We start from the raw sequence: 18,618 nt of genomic DNA on the forward strand, positions 1-18,618 counted from the left end.
CGCTCGGCGGCACCCTCGTCAGCGACTGCATAAGACCAATAGAGCCATTGAAGTAATAGATAAATGAAACAAATATGCAGACACTACCATTCTTTTCTTTCTTTCATTACTTCAAATTGCTTCCTAAATAATGTTACAAATGGGATAACCAAATCAACAAATCATATTATTGAACTGGCCCGTTAGATGTAGTAGTATCACAGTCAATGTTTTCAGTCCGATGAATAACGAAATGGTCAACAATTCTGACCGAATGTACTGGATCCTGGTGAGCGGTGACTGCCCTCCATTTGCTCGGAAACCTTCTAAAATGACTCAACTCTTGTGGATGTTTCGCCTCTCCGTCCCATTCCGGATCAAGTTTCCATTCCTTTGGAACCTACACATTGAAAATGTTAACACTGAATAAGAAACAAAAAAAAAATCAAATCCCAGCACCACAGCCAAACATGATAGTTATGAAATTCAATTTCTTTCTTCTCAAAACTCCCAAAGATAGTTAGGCACCTGAAGCTTTCATCATTAATTTCGAAGAAAGAACAGTTGCTATGCATGTCTCTTTTGACTAGAAATATGCACAACTTTTCACTACACAAAGGAAATTATTTAACAAATGCATACTCAATTTTCTTATCTTTATTATTAATATTATTATTATTATTATTGAAAGGTTCTCCGGCAGAAGAGAAGGGGTGTAAATGATTGAGCCAAAAGTAACAGTCTTACAAGAGAAAGAAAAGAGTTACCGAATAATAGTTGAATAAGTGATGACTTCCTACCTTATCAACAGCCAGAGTATAAACTTCAAGATCACCATCATAATTGATGTGAAATCGAGTGAATGATTTATAATTAGCTATTCGAAGAGACGAAAAGGCTTCATCAAAGTGTAAGTGAAGCCAGTTGATGCAAATGTATAAGTAGCTCCCAAACACCAAGGAAACAACAGGGGTCGAAAATACCCAAAAATAAAGGAAGACAGAAGCGTAATATATTACAGCACCCCCCCTGGAAAGAGATTCTAATCCGTTCTTGCAAATATTGCTCCGAGAGACTGCCATGACCTGAGAAAATAATAATCTCTATGTGACGGGGTCCGTTTCAAGAAAAGTCAAAAATAAAATAATACAGCGAATTTTTTCACCTCTGGCACATCAAAAGCAGACATTAAATACTTGATACATGCCGGATAAAGTCCAAATGTCCATTGTTCAATTCGAGCTCTGAGTCCAGTTGGATCGGGGAAGTGCTCACTTTCCACTGATCTATACCACTGATATAAAGTGTGATACCCTGGATTACACGCCAAAAAAAATAACTCAGACATTACAACCCAAATATCATCATCACACAGACACAATTTACAAAGTATTGAAATCTTCTTCCATAATATATTTATGATGAGCAATAGCAAATAGTCACACAGGATCTTGATCAAAACTCACTAAATAAAGAGTTTTATCAATACCACCAGATCTATGGTCCAGCAGTTAGTTATACATTGAATCTAGCTTCCAGCATTGAAATATAAGCAATGAAACATGCCCTTATGGATATCTCAATATGATGTGAATTACAAAGTTGAAATTTTGTGAAACAAAGAATCTACAGTAATTAAGCTAAAATAAATTATTTAACAACTTGAGTGTAACAAGTTACCAAAGTTTATATCATCATATAGAAAAACCAAACCTGAAGTTGCCAGCAAGTCATGCTGGATGCATATTTCAACGCCTATTTCAAGAAGCAACATAAGAATTAGTGCCGCAGCAAGGTGAGCAGAAACATGCAGAACTCCAATTATTGCTCGTTTCTTCCGTGACAATTTGGGTGGAACAAAAGAATATGCCGCAAATAGTAACAGTATAACTCCCGCTAGTGACACACATGAGTGCTGCAGAATATAAATAAATCCATTCCACACAGTACCAAGGAAACTCTTTATGTGGCCAGAAAATGTATCATCTTGGAGGATGTGATTCAGCTCACACTAGAAAACAAGTACAGAAAACAATCGTGTCTTTAGCAAATAGTAACCAATGACTGTACCTTAACAGATAAGCAAAATGCTAATCTCCAATTACTCTATGGGCCAAAGGGGAAAAACAAGAATTCACATCTCAATTATAATTTGACATCAAATTGAAAGCATAAAAATAAAACTATAAATAACAAAGATATGGAGGAACTCACTTGTGGAAACATTGAAAAGACTAGCACAAAATATATAATGCCACCAATAAAATCAAATTGCCAGTTCTTCTTTCGAAATTTTAGAATGTTTCCCAATGCAATCTGCATCAAATATAAAAATATATAATGTGCTAGTAAAATAAACATACACACACACATACATATATATATATATATATATATATATATATATATATATATATATATATAAACAGGGATATGACAAGTTAGTTAACATTCTACATACCCTGCTTGAATCTTCAAATGAAGGATATGCAGCTTTGCACTCGTAGGTGACACCGTGAAGCTTGTTAAATTTACTGAAAACATGGGTAGGATGTAGAAATGCTCCACCACAACCATTAACGAGAAGATGATGTACATGTACAGGCCCATTTGACTTTACATGAGAATGACGCATGTAATGATGCAAGTCCCCAGCCATTCGAAGCTTACATCTTCCTTTCAAATAATCACAAATCAGATGTGAAATATTCTTTCCAGTAACATCATTCCAATACCAGTCAGTGATCCAATTAGGTTCATGAGTTATAAGGATCACAGAGTCATCCTCTCGAACCTAGACAAAAAAACGGTCACAGTAGATGTTGTGGTCAATCAGATTGATTGCTGACAATTACTTTAATAGTCTAAAGACAAACAGTGAATAGAAAGAACAAAAACACCGTGACAACAGCCAAAGATAGAGTTATAATGATCCAATTAGATGTGACATATTCTTTCCAGTAACATCTTTCCAATTCCAGGTGATGATCCAATTAGGTTCACGAGTTAAGAATGATTGCAGAGTCATCATCCTCTCGAACCATGACAAAAAAGATGGTCACAATAGATGTGGTGGTCAATCAGATTGATAGCTGACATTTACTTTAATAGTCTAAAGGCAAACAGTATGTTAAAGAAAATCACGTGGCCATGAAAAACACTTGGAGACACTTCTAAAATATAACAAGATTACAAAAAACACAGTTCAACGAATGAATGGAACAGTCTGTGTGTTAAAGTTTAGTGTAGGTTCAAGCTACTATGAAGAAACCCGATTACTTAAACAAATTGCTTGAGAGTTTTGAAAAATGAGATTATTTCCCCAGATTTCTAAGCTAGTAAATAAGCATTTAGTCAAGCACAACACTTTATTCGCAAGTACTACTATCTATAATTATATAATCACATCCTAAAATGATTCCATCCAACAATAAAAGCATTACTGCACAGTTCCTTATAAAAACATGGGAACAAAAGCATTAATGATATAACTTCACAATTTCATAGAAATGAAGAGACTAAAGATAAAATAGGCAGGACATTTACTTTCTCCGTTATCAATTCTGAAAAGAACTTGAATTGGTACACATCAATGTCACCATGAAGAGCTAGATCGAGCCCAAAAACCCACCACCGTTTAGGGAGTTGCAAAGCAAAATAACTCTTCTTCTGGGGCATGAGCCATCCACCTAACCAATTTCTATGACATATATACCTCATGAAGGTCTGGAGTCCATCAAACCAGTCTGAGAAGAAAACAATTTTATCATTTATTAACCACATTGGCATGAGGAAAAAGTGAGATGAGGCAAAACAACAAAAACAAATATCTCCTTGAAAAATAATAGATACTAAAAAAGAAAAATATCTCCTTGAAAAATAACGCATGTAATTGATTGGTAAGGCCCAATGAAGGAGCTAAAACTAACCATGGTTTCCAGGAATAACAAAACACTGAGGTCCATTGTATTGTTTCAATGGAGCTCCATAGGGTACCTCCGGCTTGTTCACAGCTATCTGCTCTGCTTTATACCATGGAGGAGGTTGAAGAGCACACTCAAAAGGAACAAAAAGACGCCTTTCATATGTGAATGCTGATGGATTTGGATACCTACAACAGAAAAAAAGAATTAAAAAATAAGTAATTCAAGGAAATAAATATAGATATAGAACATTGAGATTGCTAGTTACAACTTTAAATGACACTTCAAAGAAAAAAACCAGTTTTTATCTAAGCTGACCTTTCAAACATAGGAAATCTACCATATATTATTTAAGCCCCACTAGTACGAGTTATAAATGAGTAAATTATGCATGAATTATTCAATTCCACCTTTTTAAATGCACAATCAAGCTCATTTAACAAGCTAAAACAAACAACCCAAGCTTAAAGTTGTGTACCATTATTTAAATGAGCCAGCTTAAAATTTGCATAATTGACATTAACAGCCCATGATTGTGATGTTATTTATTTCATTTACCAGAAAGAAAAAAAAAAAAAAAAATATATATATATATATATATATATATATAATTGTCTCATATCTATCATTTTCATCAAGATTCATATTTTATAACTAGAAAAATTATCATTTTCATAATTAAAAATTTCATTCCAGTCTCAAGTCATCTTTTTTTAATCCCTCTAAAAAATTTGAAATAGTTATTTTTGGTTCTTATAAAATGAGTAAATGTTTAGTCTATGCAAAGTATTTTTATAATTCTAAACTTTGAAATCACTACTTTGGTCTCCGACATTCGTTTTAAGCTTAGATAAGTAACATTTATTTTAGGGATCTTGAAAAAAATTTAGAAGTGTCACCTAGGATGATTACTCAACCTTTTACTCAACATATGAGGAGTAAACACGCGTCACAATATACTAGGAATAAAAAAAATAATGATTTCTAATTCCAGATAGACCAAAAAATGGAAAATTTTGACTGCATCTAGAATCAAAATCTATTCATTTCAGAGGTTAAAACACATCTAAACCAAATACATTTTATTTCTATTTTTACTTCACCTAGTGTAAAGGTATCTACTAAATACTAAAATTAAATAAACATCTATTCATATAAAGGGAAAAAAATAACGTAATGTGAGCCAAGACTTAGATAAATTAGCCACACTTGAATAATCCTCTCTGTCTCTCTCTTTTCACAGGACAAGCTCAAACATAAAATATTTTGTTCAAAATAACTCCTTTACATCTTTATACCCGAGTAACCAGTCCATGAAGTAGGAAACCAGTAATCAATATCAAAGCATGCTAAGACCTGAAATTAGTAGTACCAAACTAGAGTCTTTAAAAAGGAAGGAAGCAGTTATGGGATATTGAAAAATCATGGTCCATAAGCTTAAGATGATATTCAAAAGTTTGATCGCATGTAACACATCCAGTATAAACATTTAAAAAAACAAAACCAAACAAGACACATTTGCCTTCAATCTGTACGCCATTACTTAATTAAAAAGTAGTTGACGGGTAATATAAATGGAACATGATATTGCATCTGGTTGGTAGCCCTCAGCATAAATATATGAAATAAAGAAGACCTGGAATTTCAATTTTCATGATTTAACTTCAGACCTTGGTATCTAAAATTCTCAATCAAGAACCATGGCATTAAATGGTGTCAATGGTGTCAACTTATCATTCCAAAGAAGCTAAGAAATCATAATTGACCAAATCATGTGATAATAGCCACAATTTACAATAATGAGTGCAGCCAACTTACGCAAGATCACCCCCAATAAGTAGCAAGTCTCCACGTGGTAAGGTAAGCTCAGCATCATCTTTCAGTGTTCGAATGAAAGGCTTGGCAAGTAGTCGTGCAACAGCATAAGATGAGTTCCCACCATCACCAGTATCAGCCATAAAGTCAAACCAAAAATCTTCCTTCTCACTAAAATGATCATATAGAAGGTCATCGTTTTGATTTCCATCACTAACCCTACTCATTGCTGCCTGTCAATGAAAATAGACTCGTTACTACTGACATATAAGCAAAATGAAATTCCAGCAACAAGACCAAGGATGAACATAAGCAAACTTCTTCATATCGTAGGAGGATAGTTGACTAATTTGGGTCTAATGCTGTTAGTAATTACCATTTACTTAGTTTTGCCAATAATATTGTTACCTGCATCATGCGCATGTCAAAACGCCCAACGAAGACAGTCACTGATACGAGGAGATCAAAAACAGTTTTGAATAAATCAGCAGATGTTCTGCATCATTTAGCAAGTGTAACCACACATTCAAGACAACCTTCAACACCCTCTTTGCAAGAAATAAAATTTAAAAAAAATAACTGGAGTAAAGGTATTTTACATATACGTACATACCCAGAGTACCAAGGAACCATGTCTAAAAAGTCAGGCTTCATTTGCTTCTTCTTCAACTTCTCATATTCTTTAACAGATAATGGGTGAGTAAGAGCCCACCTGACGGTTTTTCAGACATATAAACGAATAAATTAAGAAAAACAATGTGTGAAAACAGTTGATACTCAATAAATGTAATTTGAAAATATGATACCAGCTATATTTTAGTCATTAAGACTGTTGCATCAAGTCTCATGGACCCTTTGCACATCTATTTGTGCAGGGAAAATAAATATGATCTAGAATATAACAGCATTACAAAAATACAATAACTAAATTACCAAAACAGCCAGTACATAAGAAAACTTAACTTTTTTTTCTTTAAAATATGTTTGGATGGATGAATAGAAGAAAAAAGACTGTTTGCTCAAGTGAAAAAACTTACAAGAAACAGATGAAAATTTTCATAAAATGTTGAACAGCAGTCGTCTGCCAAGAATAAAAACTGACATCATTTGTTGATTTGAGTATGCAAATAAAATTGTTATTTCATGTCTGTAATTTCCATTGAAATTTAATATCAGAAAAAAATGTATACTTTGAACAATTTAAAACATTAAACGTACTACAAGCAGGAAGATAAGAAAGTTTAGCACATCATAAAATCAACTCACCCTGTTGATCTCTCCACCACATAATTTGCAATGTAAAGCCCAATAAATGTAGCCCAAAGTGAGTAAATGGGAGAAATTTCATCTGATGAACCATGACACGATCCATTGCAAGCTATCTAATACATAAAAATAATTTTGGCATCATAACTTTTGTGTAACACACATTAATACATACATATATATATATATATATATATATATATATATATATATATATAAATTAAGGCTGCAGACTTTATAATCAAATAATTATATTATTATAAGTACCTCGCCATAAATAACCCATTTTGACAAGAGAGGATAATCACTCGCAGAACCAACTGGAGCAAACCAAGATGAGCAAACCTGGTCTTTCAATTCATTCATCCGAAGAAACTTTGCAAGCCAAGTGTTCCCATTCCCTTTCTTCCAGAAAGAAAACCAGTTAGAATTTTTTTGGTAAAGCGTTCTCTCTCTTTGCATGGCACGGTTACCACAGTGACTGTAAAATACACAGCAGGCCACGCTAAGTACCTATTATTCATTAAAAGAAATAGCATTAGAACAATATTGCAACTTCAAAGGACACAAACAATCATCTCCAAAAACTTACTGCACAGTTTTGGAGAATGGTCAAGATCTCTGGTCTCTTTCCAGCTACACGTGAAACAAAGCCAATATACCAGAGGCCAAGAAATATAATGTGGAAGACAAAAAGAAACAAGATGGAAGAGAGATATATGGTCAAAAACAAAGATAGGTTCATCCTCATATCCACTCCCATTGACTGAAAGCTAGGAAGATGATACACAGCTGCCACTAAAATCCAAGCTATGTACCTGCACAAATGGAGGCCTAATTATTTCTAATTCTATAAAATGTTTCATAAAGTTACATAATAGCATATACACAAATGGCAACACATTCACCAAAGAAACTCACCATCGACTGAAATTTGAATAGCTCGGTTTGAAAGTCTTGTGTATAAATGGTGATGAAAAGAAATAAAAGAACCCAAACAAGCAGGCATACATAGACCACCATTTAACATTGTTGTCTAATTTTTCTACAAGAGTATGTATATTGTCAGATGAGATGAAAAAGAGGCAACCGATAACAACAGCAATTACAGCATGGCGGGAATGCTCGTGAGGGTATGGATAAGTGTGGGTTAAAATAGTTCTAACCCTCTCCATTTTCAACGTATCAAGAATACGAGCAGACTGCTTGCTAGAGCCCATTCCAATTAAATTTTTAAAAAAAATCTAATATTATGTATCAAATTTCTAGCAATGAAGTTCACTTTAGGAGCTCCAGAAAACCATAGAGAGCTGCACGAACAGAATCCTGCACCAAAAGTTTAAAAAAAGGCAGTAATATCAGTATTCGTTGCAAAAAGGTAACCACACCATCGACATCAAGAGGAACAATAAAACCATTCAATAAGCAATTAAATGTTCATTCAAGTAATGGCATAACGACCAAGCATGAGACGCTGAACAAAAGCATTAAAAACTAAGTGAGAAAACAAAAAGCAAAAGCTGAGAATTGCTGTTTTCTTGTTTCAACAACAAATCAATTCATTCTCGTTCACCACCACGACAAACTCTGCCTCACGTCTTCGCCACCCATCCTTCTTCTTTTACCCTTCCTTCATTTTTTCCTAATAATAATTCATTTGAATTCCATCGCACTTCCATATTCAAACATTCTCACACGTGCATGAACTTCACGCTTCTCATATGATCTCAGCACATGCGCAGAACCCTAACCGAAGTCATCGATATCAAATCAACGACACGAACAGGCAAAACGCGAACTAAGAGTTACGAAAACCACGAAATCAACCTTATCAAGAAGTTAACTGAACTTCTCCGAATAGTTTATATATAGTTGAATGAATCAAATTAGGTAAGAGAGAACGAAGCCCTAATCTCATTATCTCTCTCTCTGTTTTTCTTCCTTCTTTCTTATTTCCTCCGCTATCGTTTTCTTTATCGTACAAGATTGCGGCAAAGCAGCCAAATAAAGCAACAAAACAGGTAACAGAATATTCAAGCCACAAATATACGACGCTAAGAAAAAGCTATTCGAGGAAAAGCAACAATGAACGAAATCTTTGGAAGAGAAGTTGCAGAGATAATCAATTGCAAGCGACGTTCCAATCTTTGAACGACGGAAAATCATTAGAGAGAGAAAGAGAGAAAGAAGAGGTACCTTGAATGGCGAGAGAGAGAGAAATGGAAAAAAGATCACAGGAGAAGAGCGTGCAACAGAAAGAAATCAAAGAGAAGAAAACTTAACAGGTGCGTCTATCTATCTATCTCTATCTCTATCTTTCTCTGTTTCTCACTCAGACCCACTTGGCATCTGAGAATGTCTGCGAGGAACATCAACGGCATATTCTCTTAAAAACCGTTAATTGCACGTTGACCCCAAACACGCCGCGAAACCAAGCTACTTTTTAATTTTACACATTGGACACGCCAACCGCGATTATTTATTATTTTAATTTAATTTGTATTTATTTGGGATAAGCTGGAAGTACAATATAACACATTGTTTGGCTTGGTTTTCCCAAAATCAATCACACTTTCCATTCAAAGTTTCTGCGGCTTCGTTCCGCGTCTCTCTCGCAAAGTCACAACTTACGTATTGCGTTTTCCTTCTCCACCACCGTCCTATTAATTACTGTAATGCTTTCTGCAACTTGTAGGACGGTTAACATTTTCTATTTGGGCCTTTTAGCCCAAACCTTGTATTAGAAGACCTGAATCACAATCCAAGGATTATCAACCCATATGCACATTTGTTTATCTCATACTTTAATTTTTATTCTATCAAACGAAAATGAATTTCCTCACATCGTTTTTATCAAACTTATTTAAAAAAAATGATTTTAAGTATTATTTACTATAATAAAAATGATTATACAAATTATTTATCATTAAAATAATTTAATTTTTGCAATTATTCAAACCACACCCTTAGTCTATGTATACCAACTTTCGGTTTACAACTCATTAAAATAAGGAATTTGCTTACGTCTTAGTCTTTGTGTCTTCATTTTGTGACAGTTTTTCACGTCACTAAACAAAAAAGTATAGAATAAAATATAAAAATTAAAACAAAAGACTAAATAAAGAGAATTAATTGTCAATAATAATAAAAAAATGCAAAATAGAATCCCCAAACAGAGTCCGTATTATTTTATTTTGATTTTGTCCTGGGCCAGCCCAAGCCCAGATCGGTAGATTCAGAAACCAAAAAACTGACGGAGGTTCAATTAACAAAAATAACATAACTTAAAGTATAAAATATTTTAATTATTTTAAAGTAATGAAATATGTAACATTAAAACATATATTTTTTGTAAAAACTATTTACTATAATAGATAGATTATTTTAAATTAAGTTGTAGGAATATTGCAACACGCGATTATAGAAAAAAGATTAATAATAATTGACCACTTTAAATTATACTATAATTTCACCTACAAAAGTATTTATTACAGTATTCACCCTGAAATTGTGAACTCAACTTTTGTTGTGTTGTTGTATTGGATCGTCTAATGTCATTTATATATTTCAAATCATTGGACATGACATGGCTAAATATATTGAACAAAATAGAACTGCGAAGAATAAAGTTCAACATTTTGAATTTAGAAAGAAATTTATTTCCTGATAATATGAATTTTAATCAGATTTTCAAGAAAACCGTTACCATGGAGGTCAGAAACTAAGTTATCAAGTAAAGATATAAATTCTACTAAATATACCATATTTTTATTAGATTATTTATTATACAAATAAATTAGTGATTTTTATAAATATTCTTCAGAATAATTCTCACTCTCTAACAAAATGTAATCATTCATAAGAATTTTAATTCACATGAGTGTAATATTGAATCCAATGGGCATGGTATATATTCAATTAGAAAGTTTGATTAGAAATCAATCTAAACCAATTCAAAATATAAGTTGATTTGAATTTTAAACTTTTTAACCCAAAATCAATCTAAATTGATTAATTAACTTTAAACTTTAACACAAAACTAAAATTTATTTTTATCAAAAAATTTGATACATTTCAATCTCAAAATTTTAAAAATGAATAAGTATCATCTTTTTAACTAAGGTATGTTAATTTTTTTTTAATGTATAAAATGTGTTTTATAATAGTATTTTAATTATTTATATAATTTGACACGTTTTAATTTTAATGTTTGTTCGTTCTAATGTAAGATGAAAAATGTGTTTCACATTCAAATAAAAATTAATGTAATTAAGTTAAAAATATTATTCATTCATTTCTAAAGTTTAGAGACAAAAATATATTAATATTTTAGATAATAACAAATTTCATTTTTGTATGAAATAAAAACATATTTAACCTTTAACTTTTTTATAATAATGTATCTTCTCCTTTTAATATTATATATATATATATATATATTAACTACCTTTTTATAATTTATAACAAAATAATCTTATCTCTTTATCTTTTAATGAATAAAAATATTATTTTATTTAGTAAACACGTAACTACATAGTTATTTCACTATGTAAATGTTTAAGTTTTCTATTTAAAATAACTAAAGCATGTTTATTTTAATTTTTAAATTATTCTTTTAAAAAAATATTTATTTATTTAAATTAAAAAAAAATACAAATACATAAGCATGATAAGTCATTTGTATCCGTGCAAATGTGTGTTTATAGATAGAAAGAGAAATGTATGAAAACATGTGAAACATATAAGAAGAGATGATCGAATTCTTTATTGAATTATTTTAAACATTTTCAAAAAGTTGGGTTTGACATAACGATGATATCACTAGTACAAAAACAACGTACAACGTCGAATATTTTTTGTCTTTCACGTCAAATTCGAGAGCGACGTCATATCGGGAGACGTTAAATTGACGTCAAATTTAAAAAATTTGACTTTAATTTAACGTCGAATTTTGTCAATATACGACGTTAATTTAACGTCGAATTTTGAACATATATGACGTTAATCAATTTTTTTATTTTTTTAACTAATTGTAATCCTTTTTAACAACTCTAGGAAACCTGAAACAAAGTTCAACCAAACAATAACAAAGTTCAACCAAACAACAACAAACAAATTCAACAAAAAAACAACAAATAAGTTTAACAAATAAGTTCTTCAAAACGAAAACGAAAACTAACATTTAAAAGGTGGGTTCATCGGAATAAAGTGTTGCCACCAGTTAGAGAGAAAGCAAAATGCGCCTATGAAGGACAAAAACACGAAAATAATCGGTGAAAACAAACGAAAATCATACCTACAGTAGTTAATTAACATGCATTTGTATCAAATGAAAAAAATATTACATGTGATGGTCATCAAACTTCGTTCGAGAAAAGTTTGAGCAGAGAAGAGGGTCTCGCGCGCTAAGATAAAGTGAATGAATTGTCAATCTCCCGCTCAAATTTTTATTGAATTCACTGGCCTTTTGACGTCTAACGCTGAGGCATTCGACATTTTATATCGTCTTACGTCGAATTATAATTCTAAACGACGTTTAATAATTGCATTTATTTACAAAAATACCAACGATCATTTTTAACGTTGGCTATGCAATGGTTGGACGTTGAACGTATAACGTTATACGCTGTTTTTGTACTAGTGTACACAATTTTTTTATAAATGTTTCGTCGCAAAGATTGTCTTTCTTTCTGCCGGTACAACTTATATATAACATGTCATTTATATAAACTTAAGGATAATAAGATTTATGATATAAATTTTTATAATGGTTCATTTATAAAAGTAAATTACATCTAGCTCGTAATTAAGTTAACAATTAACTAAAGCTGTCAAAACGGGTCACCCGACCTGATCCGGCCCGGTCCACCACGGGTTCGTCATTTACACCGTGTTCACTTGGAGCGAAAGTACTGTTTACGGAAGTTGGAGAGCGATGATTTGAAATTTTTACCATTCGGTTGAAGAGAAATGGGCAGACGGATTTGAAGGGAAACACAGGATTCCAGTACTGTTCACTCACATGCGGTGAGATTTGGAGAGATGGAATGCAATTTGTCTCAGATGCAACTACACTTGACCGAACGCTCAAGCATAGTATTACCACACGAAGATGCTCGTCCTCAACTAGGATTGTTTCCAAATGAAAGAATCCAATTTCAAACAAGTTTACTAGAAACACCGAACGGTCAAGGACCGTTCAGTACCGAACGTACAATTTCATAGTGAAAATTTCATACCAGAATCATTTATATTCAAACTCATTTCTCAACATATAACTTCACAATTTCATACATTTATATCATAGTAAATTTCATATATGTCATACATCAGAACATAGCAACCATCATATTTCATATAGTCAAATATCTCAGTAATTCATGCTTCACTTTAATTTAGCAAATCAATGAACGTTCATACAGAACAGTAAAAATACAAATTAAATTAAATAAGCTTCCCTTACCTCTGAGCATGAACGATCGTCCTAGAGACATAATACGGTTCGTCTGACTACAGATCTTTCTACCCTTACGTTCCACAATTCTTCAAACTAAACCAAACAATAGAAAACCAATAATGGCTCAGACAAGATGACAGCATGCAACCAAAACTTGGTTTGCATGTACCAGAGAATAAACGACTAAAGACGAGGAAACTTACCAATTTCAGAACTCGAAACTGTTCGGTTTAAAATGAAGCTCAGGACGCCGGAAATGCTTCTACGGTGCCTGAACGGTGATCGGAGAAGAGAAATGGTGAGTTTTGGTAGAGAGAAGGAGAGATTTTAGTGAGAAGGAGGAGAAATGGAAATTATCAGAGTTTGAGGAAGAAGAGTGCATGTAGAGAGTGTGACGTGAATTTCAGAAAAAATCAGTTTTGTTTAAAACGAACGTCCGCTCCTCAGCTGACACCTGCATTCCACTATCTGATTTCTGACTCCCCTCAGCTTGACACCTGGCGTCCGTTCAGAGGGATTTTGGTGCATTTTTAATGGTTTTGATAGTGAGATTTGGTGACATTTAAAAATAAATTAATTTTACTAAATTATAATCTTTTTACATTTAAAAATTAATTTCATTAATTATTTTTCATTTTTATAATTAAATATAACATTAATAATTATCATTTTATATTACTTTAATAACTAGGGGCATTTTGGTAATCTTCAATTTCTATCAATACTAATTATATAATGTTTCTTTAATCTTGCAAAAGGGTGAGGATCTTCCCAAATATTCTTTTATATTTATTTAATTTTTTGTTGCTCACTACAAAAATTCATGAAATTATAGGCGAAATTTTATTAATGGAAATAAATTCATCAAAAATTTAAATTTACTAACGGATATATTACCGACATATTTTTTCCTTCGGTAACGGTAAATTTGTCAGTAATTCACATTTCACTTAACGGAAAAATTTGTTAGTAAATCCTTCGACAATTATCGATGAACAAATCTTTCGATGAATCCTTCGGTAATTATCGACAAACAAAATCTTTCGGTAATTATCGACGAACAAAATTCGTTGGTAAATCCATCGCTAAAAAGTGTAGTAAAATACCCGCCCATTTTTTCTCTCTCTCTCCGCGAACCAAGTTATATCTTTCTCTCTCACGAGACACTTTCTTCATTTTGTTTTCTCTCTTCCAAAGAGTCATTTATCTCATCTTTGTCCATTCTCTCTTTGGTAGCCATCTTCTTCCCACGCTTCTCCCATTTCAGCTTAGGCTACCGTAGTTACAAGGAATTTTGACGGAGGAGAACCACTCGGAGCAGTGTTGCACGTTGCCATCTTTTCCATCAAACAGATAGAAACACTGCAAATGATAGAGGGAGAACGTCTCCACTACGAGATGAAGAAAATATGATTGTGACGTAGTGTGCCGTTAGAGATGAAGAAAATATGGTTGCTTCGAGAACACCGACATGATTGTGGTGTGGTGTGCCATTGGAGATGAAGAAACTATGGTTACTTTGAGAACACCGGCATGATTGTGGTGTGGTGTGCCATTGGAGATGAATAAAATATGGTTGTCCGAAAAGAAAGATTGGGGATTTTTTCTAATTTTAGGGTTTTTAAAACAATTAGGGTACCTAGGTTTAGTCTTTGATTTTGGTTTTGGAATGAATCGAGTTTTTGTTTTGGTTTAAGAATAACGAAGATTGATAAAAAAATGAAAAACTGAGAAAATAGAAGAAGAGAATAGAGGAAGAAGATGAACTAGAGCGGTATATTTATCGATGGACTTTTTTGTGTTTATCGACGGATAAATCTTTCTATAATTACTAACAAATTTTTCGTTGATAAATATAAAAAAATCCATCGGTTGAAAAATATAAGATTTCGTCTAAATATTATTAATGGATTTGGATCTATCAGTAATCTATCGAAAAAAAAATTATTATTGACGAATTTTTGACGCTTTTGACATATGACCTTTGTTAATACATGTTTTTCTGATAAAAAAACATATATATATATATATATATATATAACAAATTCCATTGAAGAAGAAATGTATAAAGAATTAAGTGAAGATAATTTATAAGTAAGTAGAATTTCATGAATCTCACTATGGTTGCTTTGCATTGCCCTGACCCTAGCATCTCTATAAACTCATTGATGTTGTTGTATAATGATTTGACAGCACAAACATGAAACAGTGATCTTTGGTGGCACTCACGTCCACTATATTCGGTGGTAAACGAACTTCCCCAGCTTCAGGAACCAACCCCAACTCTCCATCAACGTCTCATGTGTCCTTTAATCGACGGAAAAACCACCTTCAAAGTAAACTCAATTCATCATATTCATTTGACTATATATATATATATGCATCTAACAATTTTGCTTTCTGAGAGAAAAATCCTCATATATTCATTCTCAACCCCACAAGATCCTAGTGGGGTTCATAGTGCTTACAGCTTTTCCTACCATTTGGTTTTCGTTTTTGGTTTTGGTAAAATAGCTTACACTTTTATAGCATTTCTAGAGACTGGGAGGACTAGGGGAAGAATATTCTAAAGGAACTGTACTGGCATGTCCATTTATTTAAGATAATTTCAATAATGTATCAATAGTATCGCATATTTTTTAAATGATTTTATAATGTAGGGTAAGACCATTCATTACAATAGCTATTTTAAAAAATACAACTAATTATAAGAGAGAGTTATCATATGACGTATTATTATTTTTCTTTTTGCGTGTGTGTGTGTTAGTGAAATCCGTTATATTATATAATTTTTTTTCATATTTTTATTACTTTTACTTTAATATAATAGCATGTGAATTTTGATATGCAAACTTGCAAAAATTGACGAGTTCGATTAAATTTTTTAACCAACTAATACGTTTTGCCGTGTCCGTACGTCTAATTTGTTGGCCAACTTTTTTTAAGTTAAAAATTAAAATAAAAAAAATTAAAAAAATTAAAAAATATATATATATAATAATAATAATATTGTATTTTAAATTAAGTTGTAGTTATTAATTATAATATAGTAACTTTATAGATTAAAGTAAGAACTATTTTAACTTATCGTAAAGACATTAATTAATCAATTTAGAAAACATTTAATATACTTCTAATATTTATTGTGCATATATAAAATAAATAAAAATGACTACATCAAAAAATTTAACCTGGTTTTGGCAGGTTAATGATAGTGTAAATCGCTCTTAATTAATGTTTTATTTTATTTGGTTATTTGGGTTTCAAGGGAATTCTTTTTATTCTTATGATCAAGATTTTAAATTTTATGTCATATTAGTATGTTTTAATAGAGAAGCCTTATAAAATTCAAATACTAAACTTATGACACAAGTAAAAAAAAGTTTTTAACTCGCACATTATACTTCGGTTTCAAAAAAATTGAAGAGTATTAAAACGCGGAGGCAATTTCGTAATTTTTGTGAAATTATATGTCTCAGTTCAATTGGAACTGATGCCTAAGGGGTATACTGTCTCGGTTCTCTGACCAACCAAGGCAAAAAACTTTGTTTTTCCTCTACAAATCAGCCTTTTCACCTGCCAGTCTTTTCAAACTAGGCTTATTGCCTCGGTTCCGTGCATAACCGAGGTAGTATGTCCTGCCAAAAGCTGGCAACCTCTGTATCTGAATGTTTCAAATCAATTTTGTCAACCTGTACTGCCTCGGTTCCATTTGAACTGACGTCATAAGGCCTTTATGCCTCGTTTTAAGCACGAACAGATGCCTATAGTTAGAAATATCTTTAAATTTTGCCATTTATAATTTTTTTTTGAATTTTTTCTAAAAGGTTTACGCCTTGGTTGTCTTTAGAACCGAGACAGTAGAGTCTTATTACCTCAGTTGTCTACTTAACCAAGGTAATAGCTTCTTCGATTTTTCAATTTCAGACCTTTCATTCTCCCCTTTCATTCTCCCATTTCATTCCCCCCTTCCACAACCTTCTTACCACCACCATCCTCGACTCCCACCAAACAAACTTAACCTCAGACTCATCATCCTCAACTCGCTCTGCCGCCGTTGCCTCCACTACCGGTCGTCGTCGTTGTCTCTACTTCTCTCGTGTGAACTACGTTGTCTGTTGCCGCCTTTGGTCGTACATCGTCGCCACCGACTGTTTGTGACCATCTTCGGTCGTTCATCGTCGCCTTCGGCCATTCTCCGTCACCTCCGATCGTTAGTTGCCGCCTTTGGCTGTTTCGTCACCGCCTTCGTTGTCCCAGATAAAAAAGAGAAAGAAAATATTTTGAAAAGCAAAAAGTCCCCATTTTTTGAAAAAAAAGACATCTACCACCTCGGTTCGAAACCAACCAAGGCAAAAGATCCACACATACTGCCTCGGTTCTGAACCGAGGCAAAAAGGTTACCCATTTTTGTCTCGCCTGTATATACTTCGATTCAGGAACTGCGATCATAAACCCAAAACAATTGAGACAATAGCCCTTCGTTGCACTAGTGTGACCTTGTTCACCACCCATTTAATAAGAAATACCATTGACAAGTAAATTATTTACGTATCAAAATCTATCAAAAAAATTGTAAGAAGCTCAATATATAAGTATATAAGAGAAGATTTTCTAAAATTGTAAATAGTGAAAATTAATAGAAAACCTCACTCACGAATTGAAAAGGAATTTAAATTTAAATTTAGTAAAAAATATTAATTGACTCGGTAATTATTTTGTAAGTCAAAATTAAACTTTTATTTATGCCACAAAATAATTGAAGATGTTTGGGTGAATAATCTAAATATATTCTGCTGACTGTTCTTCATTTTCATCTAAGCTATAATTTATGATGCTTTATCTATTTCTTTTTCCTTTTAATTTTTCAGTTTCTAATTATAACGAAGTTCTACTTCAAATCAATTAAATAATCTAAAGAAGAATTTATCATGAACTCAAGAGCATCAAACTCTTCCCATTTCATTAATATTGACCCCAAAGAAAAATAAAAAATTTATGATGGACTTGAGTTAGGGCATTAACTATTAGTGCTCGACAAAATCAAGGTGACGAGTTTTACTAATTAATAACTTCCTCTACATAAGCTCTCCAGAAGAAGATGCTTTGGTCAAATTGGTTCCCCAAAAATCTTTAGTTAGATTCTCTCATAATGCATAATTAACAGTCAATTAGAGA

The 18,618-nt window shown here is 32.4% G+C and overlaps 1 protein-coding gene across 5 annotated transcripts; it reads right to left on the reverse strand.

Moving 5' to 3' along the window:
* Positions 1–75: 75 nt before the first annotated feature.
* LOC108345676 (uncharacterized) lies at positions 76–9,428 on the reverse strand. Of its 5 annotated transcripts, none has more exons than XM_052880055.1 (16): positions 9,180–9,428; positions 7,905–8,309; positions 7,576–7,801; positions 7,251–7,496; positions 6,984–7,099; positions 6,331–6,429; positions 6,126–6,213; positions 5,721–5,950; positions 3,909–4,090; positions 3,526–3,725; positions 2,441–2,773; positions 2,194–2,295; positions 1,693–1,990; positions 1,145–1,293; positions 963–1,064; positions 76–379 (listed from the first exon to the last, which is right to left on the reverse strand). In XM_052880055.1, exons 2-16 carry the CDS (start codon positions 8,201–8,203, stop codon positions 167–169), a joined length of 2,883 nt encoding a protein of 960 aa, XP_052736015.1. In that variant the 5' UTR covers positions 8,204–8,309; positions 9,180–9,428; the 3' UTR covers positions 76–166. The 5 variants fall into 5 exon arrangements, with proteins under 5 accessions (XP_052736015.1, XP_017439860.1, XP_052736016.1 ...); XM_017584371.2 differs by having other exon boundaries at positions 780–1,064; positions 9,180–9,426; XM_052880056.1 differs by having other exon boundaries at positions 780–1,064; positions 8,266–8,309; positions 9,180–9,423.
* Positions 9,429–18,618: the final 9,190 nt, after the last annotated feature.

The sequence above is a fragment of the Vigna angularis genome, chromosome 7, assembly GCF_016808095.1.
Source record: "Vigna angularis cultivar LongXiaoDou No.4 chromosome 7, ASM1680809v1, whole genome shotgun sequence".
In the NCBI taxonomy this organism is placed as follows: Eukaryota; Viridiplantae; Streptophyta; class Magnoliopsida; order Fabales; family Fabaceae; genus Vigna; species Vigna angularis.